The sequence below is a fragment of the Maylandia zebra genome, linkage group LG7 (genome assembly GCF_041146795.1).
Source record: "Maylandia zebra isolate NMK-2024a linkage group LG7, Mzebra_GT3a, whole genome shotgun sequence".
In the NCBI taxonomy this organism is placed as follows: Eukaryota; Metazoa; Chordata; class Actinopteri; order Cichliformes; family Cichlidae; genus Maylandia; species Maylandia zebra.
In genome coordinates, this window is record NC_135173.1 from 59018673 (window position 1) to 59041343 (window position 22671).

Here is a 22671-nt window from a genome sequence, read left to right on the forward strand (position 1 = left end):
GACCATTCAACAAAAAACAGATTTAATTAATCAGATCAACTTGGATGTGGGATTTTTTAATTAAATTTAACCCAGTGTAAAAAAAAACACAAACAAATAAAATTCACCCAAAAGAGACAATAACAAAGACTTTCATTTAGACAATAAGTGAAATGGTGAATTGGCTCTGTTTGGCTGCAACAACACACACAACTTCATGGTGCCAAAAATGTGTTGAACTAAAACCTTTCTAAAACATAACAACTTTAAATTATACACATTTGAAACCGGAGCACCATAAGTAAACTAATTCAGAAAAGCCTGATATGGAACTTCGCCCTATGGTAACAATGATATGCAGCCCACAGTTCGGTGTCATTTTAAATGTTTTATGTCTAGGAAGAATTCATTCAGCCCATACTGCTGACGATATTTTAATATTGCAAGAGCTGAAATGCTGCTTATTTGACCTACAGTTTACTGCAGGCATGAAGTGTTTTCATTTTGGCTATCTAAAGGTTGAACAACGTTTTTGACTCAGGGGTGTGTGTATAGTCAGTTCAATGTTTTCATCCCTCCCATGGAGGACTACGTCGTCCATCCACATCAGTCTCCACATGGTACAGCATGTCAGCCAGAGTGTGTTCGATCACAGCTCCCCAGCCCATGTCACTCATCTGAAAGTAATCAAACAATGACTCAGAGGAAGTTTCAAGATCATTTGGAGAAAGTTGGGAATCTTAAAAGGTATGAAGCTCTCACCGGCTGGTACTTAACATCCTTTGGAGGGTATTTGAAGTGCGGTCCAAAATTGACAGAAACCTGAAGAGGTAAGGGTATACTTAAAAAAAACAAACCCCTTTCCAACCTTAAAATCAAATAAATCATCAAATGTGCATGTGTACTCACTGTGCAGCTCTTGTATAGTGAGATGGCAGGGAAGTAGATGCCCTCAAACAGGTTTTCAAAGGCAACACCTTGGTTCACTCCATTTTTGTAGAAAATCATCTGAAAAACAAGAGCCGGGCCAATAAGAGGTAGGTAGTGGAAAATGACAGTAGGTTTTCTCCACTGGAATTAATTTTGAAAAAATGTTCTAACCCTGCTGGGACTCATTGGCTTGAGGCTTTTCTCTGCTTTGTCCACATAGTCCTTCTCCTCAAAGTACAGGTAACTCTTAAACTTAATTAGTGCCTGAAAAGAGAAACTGGTTTTAGATCCAACTAGTCCAAGAAAGACATGAAAACACCACACCCACACCAACCCCTGAGTCCCCGTGTTTTAACACGGCGGGCGTGATTGCGGATGCCGTGCAGGTGCGTCCGCACGGCACCGCAAACCACGCCCCACCACATACCCCCATCGCCCGATTGAGGCCGGGGAGCAATCTGGCCGAACCTACTCCCCCCCCCCCGCGAACTGGGGCGAGACTCGGCCCAAAACATCGGCGCCCCAGCCCAAGCGACGGGGAAGCGTCCATTCTGGTGGCCGCCCGCGCATCCAGCGGCAACGGCGAAGTTGGCCCGGAGGTCGGCCGCGTAGCAAGCGGACACGGCCCCACAGGCATGGCCGTGAGCTCCTGTACCCAGGCAGCTGGGCAGACGTCAGGCGCGCAGAATCGACTGGTGGCAGCGAGGCTGGACTAGCCAGCCCGCCGACCCCCGGCTTAGCGGGGCTGTCCCGCTCCTCTGCCTCCAACTCTGGCTGCGCAGGCTGCCCTGGAGCAGGGACCTCCGTCTCCTCGCACAGCTGCTCCGCCACCGCCTCCGCCACTCCCGTTTGGAGCGGCTCCCCGCACTGCGCCTCCGCCTCCAGCAGGCACAGCCCCTCGTCCACCTCTGGGTGGAGCGACTCCTCTTCCTCCGGCAGGTGTAGACCCTCGCCCGCCTCGTCCTCCGCCTCCGATTGGAGCGGCTCCTCCACCGCTCCCGGCAGGAGTAGCCCTTCACCCGGCTGCTCCTCCTCCTCCGGCAGGCTCGGACCCCCGCGTGACTCGTCCACCACCTCCGGCTGCCGAGGTGCCCCACACGGCTCCTCCACCGCTTCACTGTCCTCGGGACACACTTGTAGGGGTGGCGCCCAGGCCCAGAGCAGCGCCACCAGCTCCCCAATCCTTTCCAGGTGGCGCTCGGACCGGTCCTGCAGCTCTTCCTGCTGGCGACGCACCTCCGCCGCCTGCTCCCGCTGGGCGGCCGCCATTTCGGCCACCCTCCGGGCCAGCTCCTCCATTCCCTGGCTCCAATACGGACCCGCCGTGCCGCCTCCTGGGTTTCGGCACCAATGTGGCGTGAATAAGGCACGGCGGGACCCCGGAGCAACGTTCAGAGCCAACTTTATTTAATTCACGTCACACCACACCCACACCAACCCCTGAGTCCCCGTGTTTTAACACGGCGGGCGTGATTGCGGATGCCGTGCAGGTGCGTCCGCACGGCACCGCAAACCACGCCCCACCACAAATATATATTTATATTATTTTATTTATTTATTTATTTTTATTTACTCCAGCCTAGTAATAATACTGTTAATTTGTGTTATTTCTACAACACAAATTCTGGCTCAGAGGAACACATCTATCATTCCAACAGTTGCTGTTCCTTTAAAAAATACTGGCAGTGGTATCCAGTGGTATAAATCTGATTGGCATTTATCTCTCTTGTATAAGTAACATGGGAGGTGGACAAATGAAACACAGCCAAGCTCTTGGGACCATTTTGATACAACTGCATGTGACAGAAATGCAATGCTGAACACAAGAAGAAATCAGAAGTGCAGCTGATGTAGCTGCGGTTACCTTGTCCTTGTATGTATCAGGCAGAGCCTTCGCTGTCTCTGTGTCTTCAGGCAGCTCTATGAAGAAGCCCAGTGTGTCTCCCTGACTGTAGCCTGAGGAATAATGTTTTCCTATTGACTGGTGAAACCGCGTCCCTTTCTTACTGCGCCAAGAGTAGCTGAACTTGTCATAACCCAGAGGCGCCTGCAGGTTACCTAAGTTATAAATAAGATCCAACATGTTAGATATTGTGGTATTAACATTTTGTCAAAGCAGCTGAGTATCTAACTCTATATTAGGGCTGCCAGATTATGCCAAAGAATGATATCCACTATCCACTCTGGTAAAGAGTGACAACACAATTTATTATTTAAATTGAAGGGAATACATATTAACTGAAAAATGAGTAAGGACAAACAAACCTTAAAGCTGAAAGGAAAAAGAGGACCTGTTCTGATGTATATATCAATACATAATAATGGCAGATACTCATTAAAGAAAAATTTTGAGGTTTGTGAATTTCTTAGCCTCCCATCTAGTTAGGAGCCACAGAGGTGGCTGAAGGCTGTCCCCGAAGTCACTACATAAGACGCAGTATACACTAGGGCTGGGTCATATCATACAGTTCATGGTAATACTGGTATAATGTTGGGCAACGATAAGAAAATGAAATATCGTGATAGAATATGGGTAAAACTTGCATGTGCAGTGCCTTTGTTTTCATAGGCACATGGCAGAAAAAGCATGGCGGACGAAAGCGGATCGTTGAATGAAACGGATGAACCAGAATTGGTTTGTAAAAATGTTGCAACTTCAGTGTGGAACTGGTTTAGCTTTCGTCCGTCAGATACACAACAAAGTACTATTTTTGGTAGAGCATGCTAGCGGGCCGTCGTTATTACCGTGTTTTTTGGAAAATACGGCACACTTAAAATTAATCCTTTGATTTTTCTGAAAATCGACAGTGCCCCTTATAATCCCGTGTGCTTTATGTATGAATTCTGGGTGTGTTTACTGACCTGGAAACGATTTTATGTACACATTTTTATATAACTTTAATGCACATAAAAACAAAAACAGGTGCTAATGATCAACTGACCACTTTTTTTCTATGCTTAAGTGCTTTCTATCCAACAGTCACACGCCGATGGAAACAATGGAGAGCAATTTGGGGTTAGTATCTTAATATCCCTGCCAGTCTTGTGACCTACTCTGCCTCCTGAGCCAAAGCCAACATTAAATGTACATGTTGTGCATTTTGAACATGTTAATGTATATACAACTAATCTTTATTGTCCAAAAACTGAAAATAGCTCTGTAGTAAAAGCGCTATACAAATACAGGCCATTTACCATTAGATCGGCAGTAACAGCAGGTAGCCCCAATATAATTACTATCTCAGGAGCACAGCTTTGAGAGCCCAAAGGCAAACTGAATTCTGATGTGCCAAACACATTTGCTTTGTCAAGGGTAGCTCTACAAATCTCTCCTGCTACTCAATTTCTTTTCCTTAAACATAAATAAATAAAAAAAAATAATAAATACTATTCACATTAATATATTTATTACATAACAATCATGATAAGAGTGAGAAGCCAGAGATCCAGGAGATCTGAGCCCTGCATGGGTCCTCAAGAGTACAGAAGACCCAGACATCACCATGCACAGAGGACAAGACCCCAGGGCCTTAAACACCATAAAATCTTCCTGGCACCCTGCAAACCATCATTAGACGTCACCCTAGCCTCACTTTAAACAGCCTGAGCCTGATTTGGCAGTTCAGCTATAAGTCTAATGAACGGAGTGTCCCACTTGCTTTTCAGCCGAGCACACACCTGACCGACCCAAACCTGAATCTGTGGTCCTTTTGAGCAAGATTACTACTGTGACAAAATGTCATCACTAAGGGAAATCTAAAGGTCTAATATAAGCCATTATTTTTTCTTTCCATCATTTCATTTTTTTCTGTATTAAAATTTGATTTTCAATTTGTTAGTTTTTGTAACAAACAATTGTTTCTATAGTTTTAGTTTTTAAATCAGAATGAAGGCTCTGGTTATCACAATACACTTAAATGATATTGACCCACAGTGATGACATTCCTGCCTCAATGCACAAAATATACATTTCTTTTAGTTAATTTTTCAGATACACTATATAATTTTCTTTAAATTTGTTTTTATTCTTTTACAAGTTAAGAAAAATATCTTTCCACACCCAAGTTTGTATTTTTAGTTTAGCTTTACTGAACTATGATAACCTTGTAAACTCTTATTAATCTAATCTACAGTCAATTGATGAGACTTTATAATTATATATTATTTTAATGCCATTGTATATGTCTTTCTACTCTGTAGTAGAGCAGGGCGATATGGCCAAAAATATTTATCACGATATATATTTGAAAATTTGCGATAACGATATAACTGACGATATAATTGATGCGAGACAAAATACAACTCCACAACCTTACTAGCGCAAAAAGACAACCTTCCATTTATTTTCACTTAAACAAGAAACTGGTTTTTATGTACATTAAAGCTTTATAAAAATTTAACAGTGCAAATGCAAATTCCTTGCTGAAAGTTTAACCAAAAGGCATTTCCAGTAGAAATGTGCTGACATATCCTGAGCATAACCATGTATAATATCCACTGAAGTTAAAAAGAGGTGCTTTCCAACATTAAACTGCAGCGTGCAGTACGTATTTTTCGGACCATAAGGTGCACGGGATTATAAGGCACATTAAGCGAAACAAAGCAGTCAGATAAATCAAACTTTATTAAACTCATTCTTCTTGCTTCCTCCACTTCTGTGCCATTGATTCATTAATGTTGAATTCTCTGGCAGCTGAGCTATTCCCATGTTGTTGCAGTATATTAATGACTAACCTCGTATTGTGGATGGATTATCTCAGTTGTTCTCCTGACTGAAGTTTGGTCCGTTTACAGCATCCTGCCATGCGATTGCATTTGTCTCTAACCATGAGGAACCTTCACGTTAACTTTTATAAGTGGAAAAGTGTTAAGTGTTCGTCCTCCAGCTTCACTGTTTATGTTATGCTAACATAGCTGTGTCGCTAGCGAGCACGTAGCATATAATTATATACCAGCTAGCCCAACTTCAGTAACCCTACAAACGTCACTGCTGTTTAGTTTCCTGTCTTCATTTATGTTGGAAGTGATAGCAGAGCTGTACGTTTGATTTTTTTCAGAAAACTCTCAGTCAGAACATGCAATATCATGCTTAGGTAACTAGCGAAACTAGCGCGCTAACTTCCGCTAACTTCCTGCTAACTTCTAACTCCGTTAAATGTAATACATTTTGTTTTCATGGATGCCTGGAAGTTAAACTTCATAGTTACACCTGGTAAAGCAGCAATGCTGATCGTTTTATTAAAGATGAAAGAATTTAGACAGTTAACTCTTGGTGATGCTGCAGTGTTCGTTTGACCTGAAGTATACGGAGTTTAGGACCCAGATTACTCCCAGCATCTTAGTCCGACAAATACGACAATAACGACAGCCCGCTTGCATGTTCTGCAAAAAAATGTGCTTTGTCGTGTATCTGACGGACAAACACCAAACCAGTTCCACATCACTGAAGTTGCACCATTTTTACAAGCCAATTCTGGTTCATCTGTTTCACTCAACAATCGGCCATGTGCGTATGAAAACAAAGGCACTGCGCATGCGCGTTTTACTCCCATTCTATCGCGATATTTCATTTTCCTATCGTTGCCTAACATTATACCGGTATTACCGTGAACGGTATAATATGGCCCAGCCCTACTCTGTACACAAACTATATTGTAGATGTAAATGTAATCATATTTGTATGAGTACAAAGCACTACTGACCAAGTGGTTGAGACCAGCCAAGTCTGGCTGCGGTCTCTGGAGGCATGTCATCAACAGACACCTCAAAGTACCAGGCGCCTTTCCGAACGCCATGGGAAGCTCGGACCATTGAATAACCCTTCTCCCCAGTCACTGTCAGGCGGTCATCAGAGATCTTCAACTGAGGCGCTGCAACATAAACATACTTATTCATACACAGCATAAAGTAAAGTGCCATGAAAAGTCTTGAGTCACCTATAACCTCACTCCATTTTGTGTTCAAGGAACCGGACTTTTTTGTAATTTGTTTTTTAAAAGTGGTTTTGAGCAACAGTTGTACTTTCTGAACATCAAGATATTAACTACTTTTGGATTCAGTTTCAGTCTTTGTACTAGAAAATTTTCAGAGGAAAATTTGTTAAGCAACTCACCTATGAATGATTCAAACATTCATTAGTTTCTAAGTTGAGGGATGATTCAGTGTTGTGCCCAAGCATAACAGAAAACTTAGCAAAGGACCAATTTTCAGTTATATCTTTAGGCACTTTTTGCCCCTAAAGATATTGTGATCCTTATTCCTTTAGCACAAACATCACATTGTCTTTCCAATATGATGTTTGTGGTTTCAACAGCATGTTTGGTTGGAAGGGGTCCAATTTCACTGTAGGTAACAATTTTGCATCAGATGCCTGATAAACTACTCCCGAGGACTGCGAAAATGAATAACAAAAAAAGCTGCCAAAGAGAGTTCAGGCTGTTTTGAAGGAAAAAGATATATATCGACTTTCAAACTTCTTGACATTCTACACTCTGCCTCATATAATGAATTTACATTTTCGTTGTCCGCGTTTCAATAAACTGCCTCAAACAAAATACAATGAACTCAAGGGTGGCTCAAGCCTTGTGCGCAGTATTGTTCATACGAAGAAAACAGAACGTCCTTGAAACCCATACCTCTGTCATGTAAGGCCAGCAGCACTCTCTCATACAGACAGGCTCTGTACAGATCACCAGGTATGGGTTTGCCTGCCCAACAGTCCAACTCGAGCTTCTCTGGGTCTGGAGCATGCGGGTCTGGTTCTGCTAGGACATAACGGTAGCCATCTTTATTAAATGGGTGCTCCAGTGGGTAACCATGAGGAGGCAGCCGCTGAGCAGAGAACAGAGGGTCGCTGCAAAGAGATAGAATGACCAGTTGTAATTTAATGGTAGCATGCACGTGTTAAAGTTGCATGAGGAACAAAATAGATTTGCATTAGAAAAATGCATAGGGATAACTATGACATCTATATAACTATATATTTGTTATATATCCATAACTAAAATGCCCACAAGCTATGTTTTTTTTTTTTAATAAATTCCCCAAAATCCAACAAGGACAGGGGGGTCCAGGCCCATCCAGCCCCTCCACCTCTGGCAGATCCTCCTGCCTGCAGAGTGGTCTCCTCAAAAGTAGTGGGCATCTTCAAAAAGATGATAAGACCTCCTGCCAGCTAATCTGAGAAGTTTATCATATTGAGAATCAACCAAATGAATGAAATGAAAAGGATTTATTGGTTTCCTCCAATTCTTGAATACTTGTTTTCTCTTTTCTTCTTTCTCTTTCGTCTTTAAGCAATGATTTATTAAATCTCCAGTTTTTACTTGGCAGAATGACCTTCTTAATTACTAGTATTAAAGACACAGGAGCATGATCGCTGACAGCTATTGGGTGTATCTAAGTGTCTGAAACAGTGTCTCAACAGTGAGCTGCTGACTAGGTAATAATCCAGACAAGAGTAAGAGTGATGAACATGTGAGAAGAAAGTATATTCCCTGCAGTCAGGGTGATGATATCGCCATCCATCACAAAGTCCGTAATCACTCATGTACTGTTTTCAGCCCAAGTGTTGCTTTTTATTATTATTATTTTTAAATGACTGTCACTTACACTTTGGAAAGCAGTTTCTTCCGGCTGTCTACGTGGACCTGCAAAACTACCATTCAATTTTCTGGGACAGATTTTTTTGCTTATATTTTGCCTTAGAGGTACAGGCTTCTCTTACAACAACATCACTCAAAAGTATGTACTTATATTGTGAAATGGAGGCAGGGCAACATGCAAATTGTATGGAGAGTGCACAAGACTGTTGGTTCTGAATGATTCTGATTTACTATGATATGCATGTGGTGAGAACAAAATAGATGTATGATTAACTGCACCAAGTATGTGCAGTTAATCATTTCAACAGTAATTTTGTGTGGAATCCACTTTTTTGCACACGGTAAGAACATTTCCTCGGAAATTTTAATAAATGAGGCCCAGTGTCTGAATAGACTTACCTAAACCTTAAAACTTAAATAGACTCCGAAATCAAACTCCCTTGGTTGCCTTTAACTGCAAACATAAACTAAGCTGGTTGATCAATGCTCACCTATTGCCTGTGTATCAGGGGGGAAAAGAAGAAAAAAAGCCTATGTTGACTTTGTCCCAAAGTATTTCCCCTGGACATTATGCCTGTCACTTTGAGGAATTCTTCAACCAGAATGGAAATGCTAAGTGCCAGTTTGCCAAATTACCTCACCAACTAAATGGATTTTAGCCATCACCAAATCATATAATGTAAGCAAAGATGCATATTTTATATTTGTTTTAAACAGTAATGGCCATCATGCAGGCATATAGCCAGAAAGCTATAACTTAGCTATGCAATATGTATTTGACATTAGTTGATTCATCACATTTAAATAAACTTTGCTGATGTTATAGTGATAACTGAGTATATAATAAACACAAGCCTCCCAGTTGTTATACATGATACATAACAGACAGAACATACAACAGTGCAATATCATAATACAGGACCGTTAGTACCTCCTAGTTCTCTTAGCTGCTCCTGCAGCCGTCCCCTCTTGTTGCTGCTGTTGTTTACGTTTGGCACCTCTTCCTTTTCCTGGGCCAGGGGCCAAAGCACCTTCAAGAACATAAGATAGATTATTCAAATGAACCCACACAGGCACACAAACAGCCAGACAGTAGCAAAGGCAATATACACTTAGATGCCAATTTCTCACACAGTCCTGCAAGAAATTTTCCTTATGTCAGCTTTTCTCCCCTCTCATCAATCTCAACCAATATTCATGAAAGGAGAATTTATTGCAGGGCCAGCGTCTTAAATTAGCTTTCCATTAGCTTAGCTCTACCTAGGTGTGGTGGACATATAAAGACTTGCAGTACTGCAGGCACTAGTCTTCAGGTCTGATTACACCAACTGGTATTTACTGAACCTGACCTTAACTACTAGGTTGGTCTTTTCTTTCACTAGTTTGGTGCAGAAATCTGCAGAAATGACAGTGCCCTCCTGCAGTCCTGAGGGAACAGTCGACTCTGGGCTGACATGTTGACTGACAGTGATGACAAGGAGTTGTGGAAGTTTAACCACAAATGGACCTTGCCACTGTGGCACCACTGAATGAGGTACTGGAGATTATGAGGATCACTATGAGAACACCTCACAGCTCCTCATATCCAACTAGGAGGATGACGCATAAAATTTTCATTCCCCCTTGAGGTAAAGAGGACAGCGCACCAAACTCCCCCACTGCTAGGACAGATATGCAGAACGTCTGCAAATGTGCTACATTACAGGTTGAATATTACTTGGCTTGCTGTGGTAACAGAGAATACCAGCAAACCAGTTATTCCCAGCTGCTGGAAGAGGTATCAGTGTCACAGAAGGCATGTGTGGGAAAAGATCAAGGTGATTATAAAAATTTGGTGAACATAGGGCAGCATTTGCCCTGTTCTGCAGGGTCTGAACAGTTTACTCACAACATACAAATTTGGGATGGTCACTCATGTATCTCTGAGATGTCTAACGCACCAGGGAAACTGGTTTACATCTGTAGGACACATAATTTTACCCTGACAGCAGGTATCTGAGGCGCCTGTTACAAGTACACAGTGCTACACAGTGACCTACCTGAGCATTTCTATAAACACAGAAAAAGTTGTCAACAACATAACTTTTCTGGGTTATCCGTGAACTCAATTAAATTATATTCCATTTATATATGACCAAATCATAACAACAACTGCCTCACTTTATATTGTAAGGTAAAGACCCTACAACAATAAAGAGAAAATCCCAAGAATCGAATGAACCCCTTTGAGCAAGCACTTGGTGTCAGTGAGAAGGAGAAACTTCTTTTTAAGAGGAAAAACCCTTCGGAGGAACCAGGCTCAGGGAGGGGCAGCCATCTTTGGCAACAGGTTTGGGGTAATGGGAAGTAGACAGTTTAAAAGACACTCAATTTCCTTTACTAAAGTGAAGGCATTCAGAGCGTGCCTCATTCTTTACCACCTGCACAAATGGGTACCTTCAGATTATGCATTTGTTACTGGGGCTTATAGCATCAGGTACCCTAGTAGTCTGATTCAGCTGGGTATAGAGGAGGGAGTTTTAAGTGCTGGGTGTCATATCTCAGACCTAGCCCAGTGCACAGCAGAAAAGAGTAATTGTAACAGTAGAATGCACAATAGCATTATGCCATTGGTGACATCCAGCTTTTCTGACGCAAGGAGTCCCAGTGGGCACCGTGAAGTCTCAGAGAGCAGTCACTGTGGAATCAAGCTTGTCCAGCTGGGGCAGTTTACAGGAAGGGTAATCAGTAAATGTTCAAATGTTAGGGGGAACTGCATTCACACTGGTTGCACAAGCTGAAAAGTGCAAGAGCCGATGGCCTTCCACAGGGTTTAACACCATTTAAAATGCTTTGGGATCCACCAGATCTCTTTAAAATTGTAAACAGAGAATGAGGATTGGTGTCACATTCCCTTTCCATGTCTGGTTTGAGTAGTTTTTTGTCATTCTTTTAAGACCTGATTGACAAGCACATTTAAAGTTTACTGGGCTGCTATTACTATTTGTCATGTAGGGTTTGGGGATAAAACAGCTGGCCAACCATCCTGCATGTCCTTTTCTGGGGGCCCCTTTAAAATGAAAACATTTTAAAGGGGCCCCCAGATGGCCTCTGGAGACTTAGCAGTGATTTGGGCCTCTGCAAGGGGAGAGCATTCATTTCCTAACGTGATTGGTTCATATGTGCCTTTTATCTCTCCATGTCTCCTTTGGTTTTGTCTAAAGAATAATATGTGCCCTGTTTGCATTTCGAATGCTTTTTTTGTGCAGGAAAAAGAGTTTTCGGCAAAGTTCTTCAGCTTTTCATTTACTGGGTTGGCTTATCAGTGTTTATACAAGTCAGGGGCTGCAGGTGCCAGTGGGTCTGCAAGCTCACTTTACTTGTTGTCTAGCAGCATCCTGAGCCCTGTTTAAAGGGCATCTGTGCCACAACATGCTGGTCCTCCCTCCTCACGTTTGTCCAGACTGTGCAATAGAGCAAGCTATTTAAGGGTGAGTGGTTCAGCCCAACAGTTGTTGTGATCATCAGCAGATCAGGACTGGTATCATGCTTCTGAAGAATACCCAGCAATGTGCATCTCCAAGTGAAACATCTAACATGTGCTGCTTTGAGAACCGGGGCTACACAAGAAGTTACAGTAAGTTATGACTGACTTAGCTCAAGTGCTGTTGGTGTAACTGAACCCAAAGGCCAGAGTACAGATAAAGCAGCAGTGAATTTGTGGACAGACAACCATTGAAAACAAGTTGCAATAAATATGTGTAAATGACTTTAAAGACAAATGTTTGCTGCTCAATATTACTATTTGATATACAACTATTGTTTCTTTCTTTCTTTCTTTTTTTTTTATAATAATATTGCCAAAACCACCACTAAGCATACACACACAAATGGAGAAAGCAGCTTATTCAGCATCTGGAGTACACAGGAAGGACAGCAGACACAAAAAGGCAGGAATTAGTCCATGAGTTATGTGGCATTTTCCAAATACTATGAGCCTCTAATGCCTCTTTGATGTGCCCTTGCCACATCTGTCTGGCAAAATGTAAATTAAATGGAACAAGACCTACTCATTTGATTCAACTCATTCCTCCAAACACAAATAGAAAGTCAGAATTAAGTGCTCTAAGGTAAACAAGAACTAACCAAACATGCCCACTTATCAATAAGTTTAGTGATCCAAGTGATGGCTTCTCAGTAGCTGCACATAACTCAGTTCTTATTTTTCTAATTTTTAAGTCAAATTTTTGTCTCCAATTCTAACGTGCTACTCAGTTGTTCAATATACATCTGGACATCTTTTACTTTACCTGACTTTACTTTTAACTAAATTATAGGTCTTTTCCACTAGTACCTAATCACATATCTGCAGTTTTGGTCATTTTCATTACAACTGAATACCACCAAATGTACATGGGGTCATTATAGCAACATAGTCGAAGGTCCCGTGACTCATTTGCATGCAACACAAACCCCACAACAAAGGAGGACGCTGAGTCAACGGTATACCTGCTGCTCAGTGTATGGCTTTTTGTCAGATTCTGGGACCACAGTGTTCTTATTTTTTTGCCCCCTCATTGCTGGGTTTCAAAATTGGTGTTGATTTTCACGAAGGAGAGACACTTTCATCATTGGCACGAAGTATGTTGACGTCAGATTTTTGCCTCAGATTGCTTGGAACCCCAGCAGAGGTGATACTAAAGAAAATACCTGGTACCATTTATATTGGAAACCCTACAAACCGAGTTGAGCCATGTCAAGCCAACCCAAGTAGGTACTAATGGAAAAAGGCTATTTGTGAACTACAGGTTTAACCACTGAATGTAGGTGTGAGCTGAAGTAATAAATGCATATTATAAACATCCCATTGCAAGTACAGCTTAATGCCAACAACAACTAATTTTTAAAATTCATTGTGATGTTAAAATATTTGATCATCACAAACTACAAACATTAAAGATTCTAATCTAGACATTATTTTCACAATTTCCATTTTATTTATTGAACACAATTGTTCGGTAAATAAAATGCCAGAAAATAATAAATTTTTCACACTACTGTAGGATATTTTTGTATAGATTGTTTCTAGAAATGTCTAAAACCTGTCATTTTGAGTTTTTTTTTTCCCTTTGCCGTCGAGCTTATCTTTTTAAAGTAATTTTATGGCTCCAGACCTGTGACACAAAACTTGAGATGGAGGCAATTGAAGAGGATGAGGCTAATAAGCATTGGGTAAAAGCCAATAGCAAATCAAAAATGAAAATCTATTCTTGCAGCCATTGCACTTTGGAAGGGCAGAGTGCCATTACAGTCGGGAGATTTTGAAGGATTTCAGAGCTCATTAGCAGCAAGCCAGAGACAAGAAAGATTCACAAATGAGGGTAAAAGCTTTTTAGAAGGTGGGTGGGAGACCAAACAGATACAGAGAGCAAACAGGGAGGTTACAACTGGATATGGATGAAGTTGCCCTCAAGATGCTTTTTGGGGATCAGTTTGGGTTGGTTTGTGCTACACAGGAAAGTCTGATAGGAACATTTGGGCCAACTTCTATCCAGAGAAGTTATGACACACACACACACACAAACCCCACACTAATTACTCCAGATGCCAACACACCACATATTCACCTGAGAAAGAAGATCCACCTGGAACATAATGCACAGAATCACTATGGGAATCACATATCACACCATTTGATTGAGTTTGGGGAGTTTACAGCTCATTATTCATGTAAGGCTGATTTCACACCCAACCCATTTGGTTCAGTTTAGTCACACTCTTACGCCTTGATTATACTCTGTTGTGGACATGGAAAGGTAGAGACACAATGGCCAAGTAGTCATTCCTGTTACACTCAGATTGATGTTCACTTCTCTGTGGACAAGTCAGGTAGCAAAAGGGGGGAGAAGACAAACAAAAATCAATAGGCAGGCACATCAAGGTCTGCCCTGCCCTCACACTCACCATCTGATGGCAAAATTTATATCACTTGGACCCTAGCAAACCCTGGAGGACATGGAAATTGTAATCAAGGGTTTACTATGATAGATGCCAGCAGTTTGTGAAAGCTGTCAAACTCTGGTGCAAATGAAACCTAACCAACTCTGCCTGAAAAGGAGGGCCTTGGCATGTATCCAAGGAAATTTTATCCAGTTCTATGGTGAAAAAAAGCCCAATCAAAATAAAAACCATTTATGTTAGAGTGACTGCAGCAGAGAAAGTTTTAATCAACACAAGCTTGCTCTAACGCACTGTACATCACTCTCCTTCACTGAGACCTCAGTGCTTGTATGACCAAGGAGAGAGCACGGGAAAGCAAGAAGTCATTTCAAAAGCTAGGCTTTTTTGTCACTGATGTGACCAAGAGGGATGACAGTCAATCAAGATAAGGTGGTTAACTTGCTCAAAAAAAAAAAAAAAAATCTCTAGCCCCAAACCTGAAAACATTACACCTAACCAATAAATGAATCCACAAACAGTGGAATAACTGAGCAAAAGCTTCAATTTTTTAGCAAAAGAAAAGTTGCTATTATATGCTTCTGCACATTTTGCCCAGTTAGTATAACAGTGACCTCTTAACAATTTAATGAATATATCTTCTCTTTCAGCTGCTCCCTTGAGAGGTTGCCATAGCAAATCACCTGCCTCCATCTCACCCCATTCCTAACATCCTCCTCTGACACTTCAATGTTCAGCATGACCTCCTTCACAACATTAATGGACCACCTGTGATCATATCTTTTCCTTCTGATTCGTGAGTACTCCTGATTATGTTCTTTTCTCTTGAGTGTGACTTATATATGGATATAAATATACATCCAACCCTGTTGGACATACGCACTAAAAACACTGAACCTCTTCAGCCATAATGATCCACTTGGAAAAGGAAATCTGTTGGGCATTTCTCATGGCCTTCAGACAATAATTCTGATTGCTACAGAGTTATAAACATTATATGCTGGCTGAGCCAGAGCCAGATTATGGGGCGATCGTGGCTCAAGAGTTGGGAGTTCGCCTTGTAATCGGAAGGTTGCCGGTTCGAGCCCCGGCTTGGACAGTCTTGGTCGTTGTGTCCTTGGGCAAGACACTTCACCCGTTGCCTACTGGTTGTGGTCAGAAGGCCCGGTGGCGCCAGTGTCCGGCAGCCTCGCCTCTGTCAGTGCGCCCCAGAGTGGCTGTGGCTACATTGTAGCTTGCCATCACCAGTGTGTGAATGGGTGGATGACAGGTTGTGTAAAGCGCTTTGGGGTCCTTAGGGACTAGAAAAGCGCTATACAAATACAGGCCATTTACAGGCCATTATAATGCCTGCAATAAGTTTCTTGTTAATGATGATAAACATGTCAATGTCGATAAAGTGCACCATCATCTGCTGTGACATCTCCGAAATGTTATCTTTACATGTGCAACTGTGAGAGTTGTTGCTGCATGCAGGATGACAGCTGTTAAATCTATCCAAAATGTCTGTTTATTTTATAATAATGTCAAGTGAACCAAAAACGAATCAAACTGTGGGTGTGAAACCACCTGCAAATATTTTAGCCTCTTTTTCTTTAACACACAATGTTATATAACAGGACTAATCTGTGCTTATCGTTATTACAGTTTGGAATATTGTTTTGCACCCTTACCATTGAGCCCACCAGCCATGGGAGTACCAGTAGTCTGTTTCTGTGTGTCATATGAGGGTCCAATGTTTCCCAGGTCCTACACAAGAAATACATATTTTACATACTGTATTTTTTAAAAAATGCAACAAATGCCCCTCCAGTGTGCAACAAATAACAGAATAAAATACCTGGTCCAAAAGGCCAAATTTAGGGTACTCCTCTTCAGGGTCTTTACTGCCTGGATCAGGGTGTTCCTTCACCAGGAAAACATCGCGCTCTTTGCACTGGAAAATAAAAGTTCTACTCAATACTAATACTACAACATTTCAATAATCATTACATATTTATTTATATGAGGATACCTGGTCATGATATAGCAGTGCAGCAGGGTGGATAGTTACAAGAATGGTTAAACAACATTTCTATAAATACCTCAGAGTACACATAGATAATAAACTGGACTGGGTTAAAAACATCACTTCACTCTACACTATTTTCTGAGGCGGCTGAGGTCTTTCAACATCTGGTGGACAATGCTCAGGACTTTTTCGAGTCTGTTGTGACCAGTGCCATCCTCTATGACGTTGCATGCTGGGGCAGCAGGTTGAGGGTCGCAGATGCCAACAGACTCAATAAGGTCATCCACAAGGCCATTAATGTTGTGGGGATGGAGCTGGACTTCCTTAGGTTGGTGCCAGAGAGGCTGGCCAGTCACAGGAGCATGTTCAGTAAGACAGTGAGATTATCAAAATGCACCACTGAATGACACAGAAAATCATTCCTTCCATGTGGCTCTCTCTCTGTACAACTCCTCCATCTAATGTACAGTGCACACTGCAACAGTTACACCCTTTTGCACATGCTCTACAGTAAAATAACAAATGACAAAGTTTAACAGGTTAAAGGTAAATGTCAATCATATATATTTCACCTCTGTAATATTCTTAATATTTAAATTGAGCTATTTGTATATTTAAGTGATATTTCTTACATTTTTAAACTTTGTAATATATTGTACTATTTAATTAATTTAGTCTGTTACTGTTATTGTCTTGAAGCAACTGTAACCCACATCACTCCCTTACGGATTATTAAAGTATTCTGATTCTTTTCCTAACTGTGCTGTCTTCACATGGACATGTTTGTCTTTTGTTTTGTTTTTTAATAAAAAAAGAGAATTTAAAGCATAACTGCCTATATTTTCTGTGTAATGGACTGTAGCAGTCACTGTACCATCGTCTTCACTATATTGTTTGGCCAGGTGAGCTTCCCGGGTCTTTGTCGAGTTGTCATGCACTCCCAGTACTTGTCAATAAATGGGATGATATCCTGTAACAAAAGAAAATAAAAAGGAAAATTGAAAATTAATTAATCCTACAATTTAGGAGGGCTTCAACAAGTTAAAAAAAGGTAAACAATAATTCTTTCACATAAATGTCCATAAGCTTGAATTCTTCCCCCTGCTCCCTTTTAACAGGTTGTCACCACAGCGGATCATCTGCCTCCCACTTAATTTAGTCACTTAATTTATTTGTAAAGGATTTTACATTCAGCTCCCCTTCTGATGTAACTGGCCACATGTTTCCCAGCTTAAAACTGGTACAAAAGGTACACTACCGTCTGACCTCCCATGGCTCCTCTGAGATGACCATCCACCAGTGTGTGTTTATACATGTTTGTACTCATTTCCCATTATGATTTAGGAAATTAACTGGACTGGAATTTGTATAACACAAACCTCATTCACCCATTCACACCCACTTTAATACAGTTCTATAGTCTATCCTTTAACCCTTAGGAATATTGAAGGAGCTGGAGATGGCTCTTTTAGGTGGTAGATGACCTGCTTTACTGCCTGACCCTCAGTTTTCATATACTCAGTGCGCGTCAGGAAACGAACTCAACAACAGTAATTTAAGTAAAGATTAGCATTACTCAGAATTTAAAACTGTTCCATGAACATCTACTATGTCTGGGATAGGAAGGCAACAGTTTGATACACCTACTTATAAGACTAATGGCTATCCTATAAGTGTAATATCATTGGAAAAGCCAAAAACAGTTACACGCACCTTGTCTTTAGAGAACATGGTCTTTGGATGCTCGTCTTGTGTTCTGGATCTCCATGTCAGGTTAGCAAGAGCTGTGAGACACATCTCTTTCAGGTCTGAGAAACCAAAAGCGCTTTGTCAGTCATTCAAAACACAGAGTAAGTTATGATCTTAAAGCTTCAGAAAGGTTATTAGCTGGTTAAAGCACATGGCACACATACTTGCTTGTTTCCTGAGAAAATATGTGTTACCACTGTGATGGCACACGTTGCAGTGAAACACATAATTGGTCATAAAGGGCAGACAGGTCCTGTAGAGGAGGAGAAAGACTGGAGCATGAAAGCTGTCAGGACCGTTACACAGCTGCTGATATTGTACTGACCAGCTACCGAATAATAGCTTTACTCTGTGCCGATGCCAAATGTGTCAGCGGTGAACCACTTCATGCACAAAGCACATTGCAGCTCCACCTCTCCCAGCTGCCTGCCACTTTCCTCATCTCCTGATCCAGTGAGAGCGTCAGCAGCCTCTGAGCCTTCACCAGCTGCCTCCTGAAATAATCAAACTCAGATAATTAAAAGCAAGAATTTACAAAACAAAGCCTTAGCAGTTATATAACTCAGTACCATTACCTCTTTGCCATTAGATGACTCAGTCTCCATGGTCGGTAGCACTCCAAATGCAGTTTCCCTGAACATCAATGGACAAATCAGATGATCCAACAATTATTATACATGCAAAAGCAGCCATAAGAGAACTGCAATAACAACATTTCTATTAACTTTATAATATAAATGTCTATTTTTTTTTTTAAAGGAAAACCAAAGTTTACCCATCCATGAAGGGATCTTATTTCAGCTAGTACATGCTCACTTGTTTACCCTTTGTTAGTTTTTATTTTAATCAAAAGCATACTGCTAAAGAAAATTGCTATTTTCCACATAAAGGTCTTCAGTTATAATTTCCAGATTTTACGCGTTTGTCAGCAGACCACGCAGTGTAGGGTCTGTTGGTGTAAAGCTGCTTTCTCTTTCAAACTGGCTTTATGTGTCCGTCTGCGTACGCTTTTCGGTAGGTCAGGAATTTAAGCAGAATTTATGGCCGCTGAGTATTGAGCTATGCTGTCAGATGGAGGCGGTGTGCAATGTCTTACAACCGGTCTATGAGACACTCTCGCATGTGTTGTTGTTGGTCCGTTAGCTAGCGACGGAGAAAAGCGAAGTTAAACCTGAATAGAAATCGAATGCATAAAACAATAAAAAAAAAAGTGTCACTGCAACCACACTCTGTGCTACTCGTACTATAATTTTTGATATTTGGGTTTTGGCACGGTTTAATGGTCCCCGGTAAGCTCTATTCCGGTGTTGTACACGCTTGTACTACAGTGGAAATTATGGACCTGTAGATGCAGATGTTGGGAAACGTGTACGCGGATGGACACATTTGCGGGACCATAAATCCAGCTTAAACTCTAACATTAGCGTTTAAGCTGTAAGTTTAAGAAAAGCTAACGCTAGTTAGCAAGTTTAGCCAGTTTGCTAACATTGTTTCTGATAAAAACAGAACGTTAATGCTAATTAATGCGGGTTATATGTACACATATAATCCGCAATATGACCTAAAAATTCTATACAATAAAACTGTTGCATCAGGCGCACATACCCTTCTCCGGACTCAGGTTCGGCTGCAGTAGCAATGCCCGCCTCTACCTCGGACGCCATGTTTCGAATCAATAACAACAAAAAACATCGCGAGAAGATGACAGCTTCCGGTTAGTGAATCAGCGCCACAGGAATTCAAATTTGTGAAGTTGTGAACAGAAAATCTATTTTTATTCAAGATTGGTTATCAAAAGGTGTTTGGGCAATTGCCCATTTTGTAGATGAGGAAGGACATGTTCTAGGACATCAAGATTTTTGCCAAAAGTTTAATATCCAATGTTCTAAAAGTAAATTTAATCGGGTTATAAAATCCATTCCATTGTCACTTAAAAACATAGTTGTAAATGATATAATATATTCTGACATCTCCCCCAAGTTAAGGCAATTATATATAGATGGTATTCGATTTTGTGATGTTAAATGCAACAATAAGTTTCTTAGATCTTCATTAAGGAGGCTTTATTCTCCAAATTTACTTAGACGTAATTACATATTAAAAGATTTCCAAAGGGAAGAAATTGAAAAAATAAGAACTGATTATATCACCTTCCCTATCCCTCCTAAAGGGAAAGAAGTCCAATTTAAAATCTTGAATAAAATTTACCCGACAAATAGACTCCTTAGTGATAGATTCAAAATAGAAACGGGTAATTGTGTATTTTGTGAAACAGAAGAGGAGGATTTGGACCATCTATTCTTTTTGTGCAATTTTATACAAATATTTTGGTTGGATTTTCATACCTGGCTTTATTCCAGTGGGATTCAAATTACCCCATTTACCTTAAATATGATAATGTTTGGAGTGTTTTTGAAAGAAAAGAAAGCTAATTATGGTGTTAATGTGTTATTAATCTTGTGTAAGTATTTTATACATAAATGTCGCTTTTTTAAGATTAAACCAACACTGGCTCACTGGAAAAACGACCTAAACCTGTTGGTTAAATCTTTGACTTTAGTTAAAAAGAAAAAGGCTGCTTTTTTTGTTTCCTTTGTAGAAGATTTTGATTTAGTGAGTTAATAATCTGTTAATTTATGTGACCCCATCTTTATATTTTATTTTCACTATATATGAAAGTTGCTAATATGTAAGAAATGTTTATTCTCTGAATCTGTAATATATGGTGCATTTTGTTTGTATGTTTATATTACTAATAAAAGAAAAAAACAAACAAAAAAAAAATTGTGAAGTTGTACTCAACTTGTATACACAAAATTACCAAAAAACAAACAAACAAAGGCAAACCATTCTCAATCAAAAGCACAAATTACATCCAGCTGTACATTTAAAGGGCAGCATAAACAATCATGTTAGGTTAAAGTTGGTTTTTTTTGTTTTTGTTTGTTTTGTTGTTCTCTATTCATTAGAAACAGTCGAATCGTGATTATATTCTCTCTATTTATTTTTATTTTTTTTACTTTCACTATAACAGTACAACTATTTGAATCAACTTCAAGTCTCAGCCTAATAAAATCATTAATTGGAAAATTTTCATTTAAAATTTTAAAATGTAAATTGTAAAATCCATGTTAGGAGGAGTTGAAATATTTTAGTTTTCTAATTGTGGGTATCTGATCTAATTCAACAAGTTTAAAAATAGTCTTTACGTCTTAAATGAAATTTACTACCAGTCAAAAGTTTGGACACACCTCATTGTTTTTCTTTACTTTCATGAGTATTTACATTGCAGATTCTCACTGAAGGCATCAACACTATGAATGAATGCATATGGAATTATATAGTAAAGAAAAACGTTTGAAATAACTCAAAGCATGTTTTATATTTTAGATTCTTCAAAATAGATTGCTTGATTACTGCCCACACCTGGCATTCTCTCAATGAGCTGCATGAGGTAGATACTTGAAGGAGTTCCCAGAGATGCTCAGTCCTTGTTGGCCCTTTTGCCTTTACTCTGTGGTCCATCTCATCCCAAACCATCTTAATTGGGTTTAGATCAGTTGATTGTGGAGGCCAGGCCATCTAGCACAGCATTACTCTCCTTCTTGGTCAAACTGGTTCAACTAAACGCAAACTGGATGGGATGGCATGTCAATGCAGGATGCTGTGGTAGCTATACTGGTTCAGTGTCCCTTCACAATGTCACCAGCAAAGCATCCACACATATGTTTCTTTGGATTTTGAGTGTTCCTTGTGCTCACAGACTTGTTTTTCTCAGCAAAATTAACCAAAAATTCGGAATTGGCTTATTCCCAATCGACTGGCAACAAAGATGACATTACCTAGGGTGACCATATTTAGACTTCCAAAAAAGAGGCCACTCGGCCCAGTCTTGAAGAACTTTAATAATACTGTTTGTTTAAAGAAAATTTTAACATACTTAAACGATGTTCTCTGTGCGGTTAACTCATTCACTGCCATTGACGTCTATAGCCGTCAATTGCAGTGAATGAGTCAATGGGTTTAACTCATTCACTGCCAATGGCTGGCAGTGAATGAGTTAATGAATGGTGAAATAAAAAATATCATATAAGCTTTTACAAGTCAACAAGTGCAAAAAAAGAGGATGGTTGGTCACCCTACATTACCCTGTGGAAGAACGAATGGAGGAAGCAAAAGTGACGAGATAGGGAATGAGGTCAACAGGTGAGGTGGAGCCCAGCTGATGGTTGGGGATGAGGCCCGCAATGGCATTGAAGGAGGAAACTATCTGGAGCCTGCCACTGGAACTGAAGGTGGAGACCCTCTGGTGGCCTGGCTGGGGACCAGTGACAGTGACTAGAACCCACCAGTGGTTTAACAGGAGAGCGGGGCTGACTGAGAAGACTCACAGGATATTCTGGGAAGGCAAAAAAAAAAAAAAAAAAAACATAACCCCAAACCCACACAACACAGGGTGGT

General features: G+C 40.6%; 1 protein-coding gene across 2 annotated transcripts; it reads right to left on the reverse strand.

Annotated features, from left to right (window-relative positions):
* Positions 1 to 35: 35 nt before the first annotated feature.
* On the reverse strand, positions 36 to 19947 carry ash2l (ash2 like, histone lysine methyltransferase complex subunit). 2 transcript variants are annotated; one of them, XM_004564637.5, is made up of 17 exons: positions 19816 to 19947; positions 18786 to 18843; positions 18559 to 18704; positions 18375 to 18463; positions 18175 to 18269; positions 17336 to 17431; positions 16291 to 16386; positions 16124 to 16199; positions 14120 to 14137; positions 9445 to 9544; positions 7545 to 7762; positions 6612 to 6779; positions 2774 to 2967; positions 1081 to 1173; positions 889 to 987; positions 742 to 801; positions 36 to 656 (listed from the first exon to the last, which is right to left on the reverse strand). In XM_004564637.5, the coding sequence occupies exons 1-17, from the start codon at positions 19872 to 19874 to the stop codon at positions 549 to 551; spliced, it is 1773 nt and encodes a 590-aa protein (XP_004564694.1). In that variant the 5' UTR covers positions 19875 to 19947; the 3' UTR covers positions 36 to 548. The 2 variants fall into 2 exon arrangements, with proteins under 2 accessions (XP_004564694.1, XP_004564696.1); XM_004564639.5 differs by lacking the exon at positions 14120 to 14137.
* Between the last annotated feature and the right edge of the window lie 2724 nt (positions 19948 to 22671).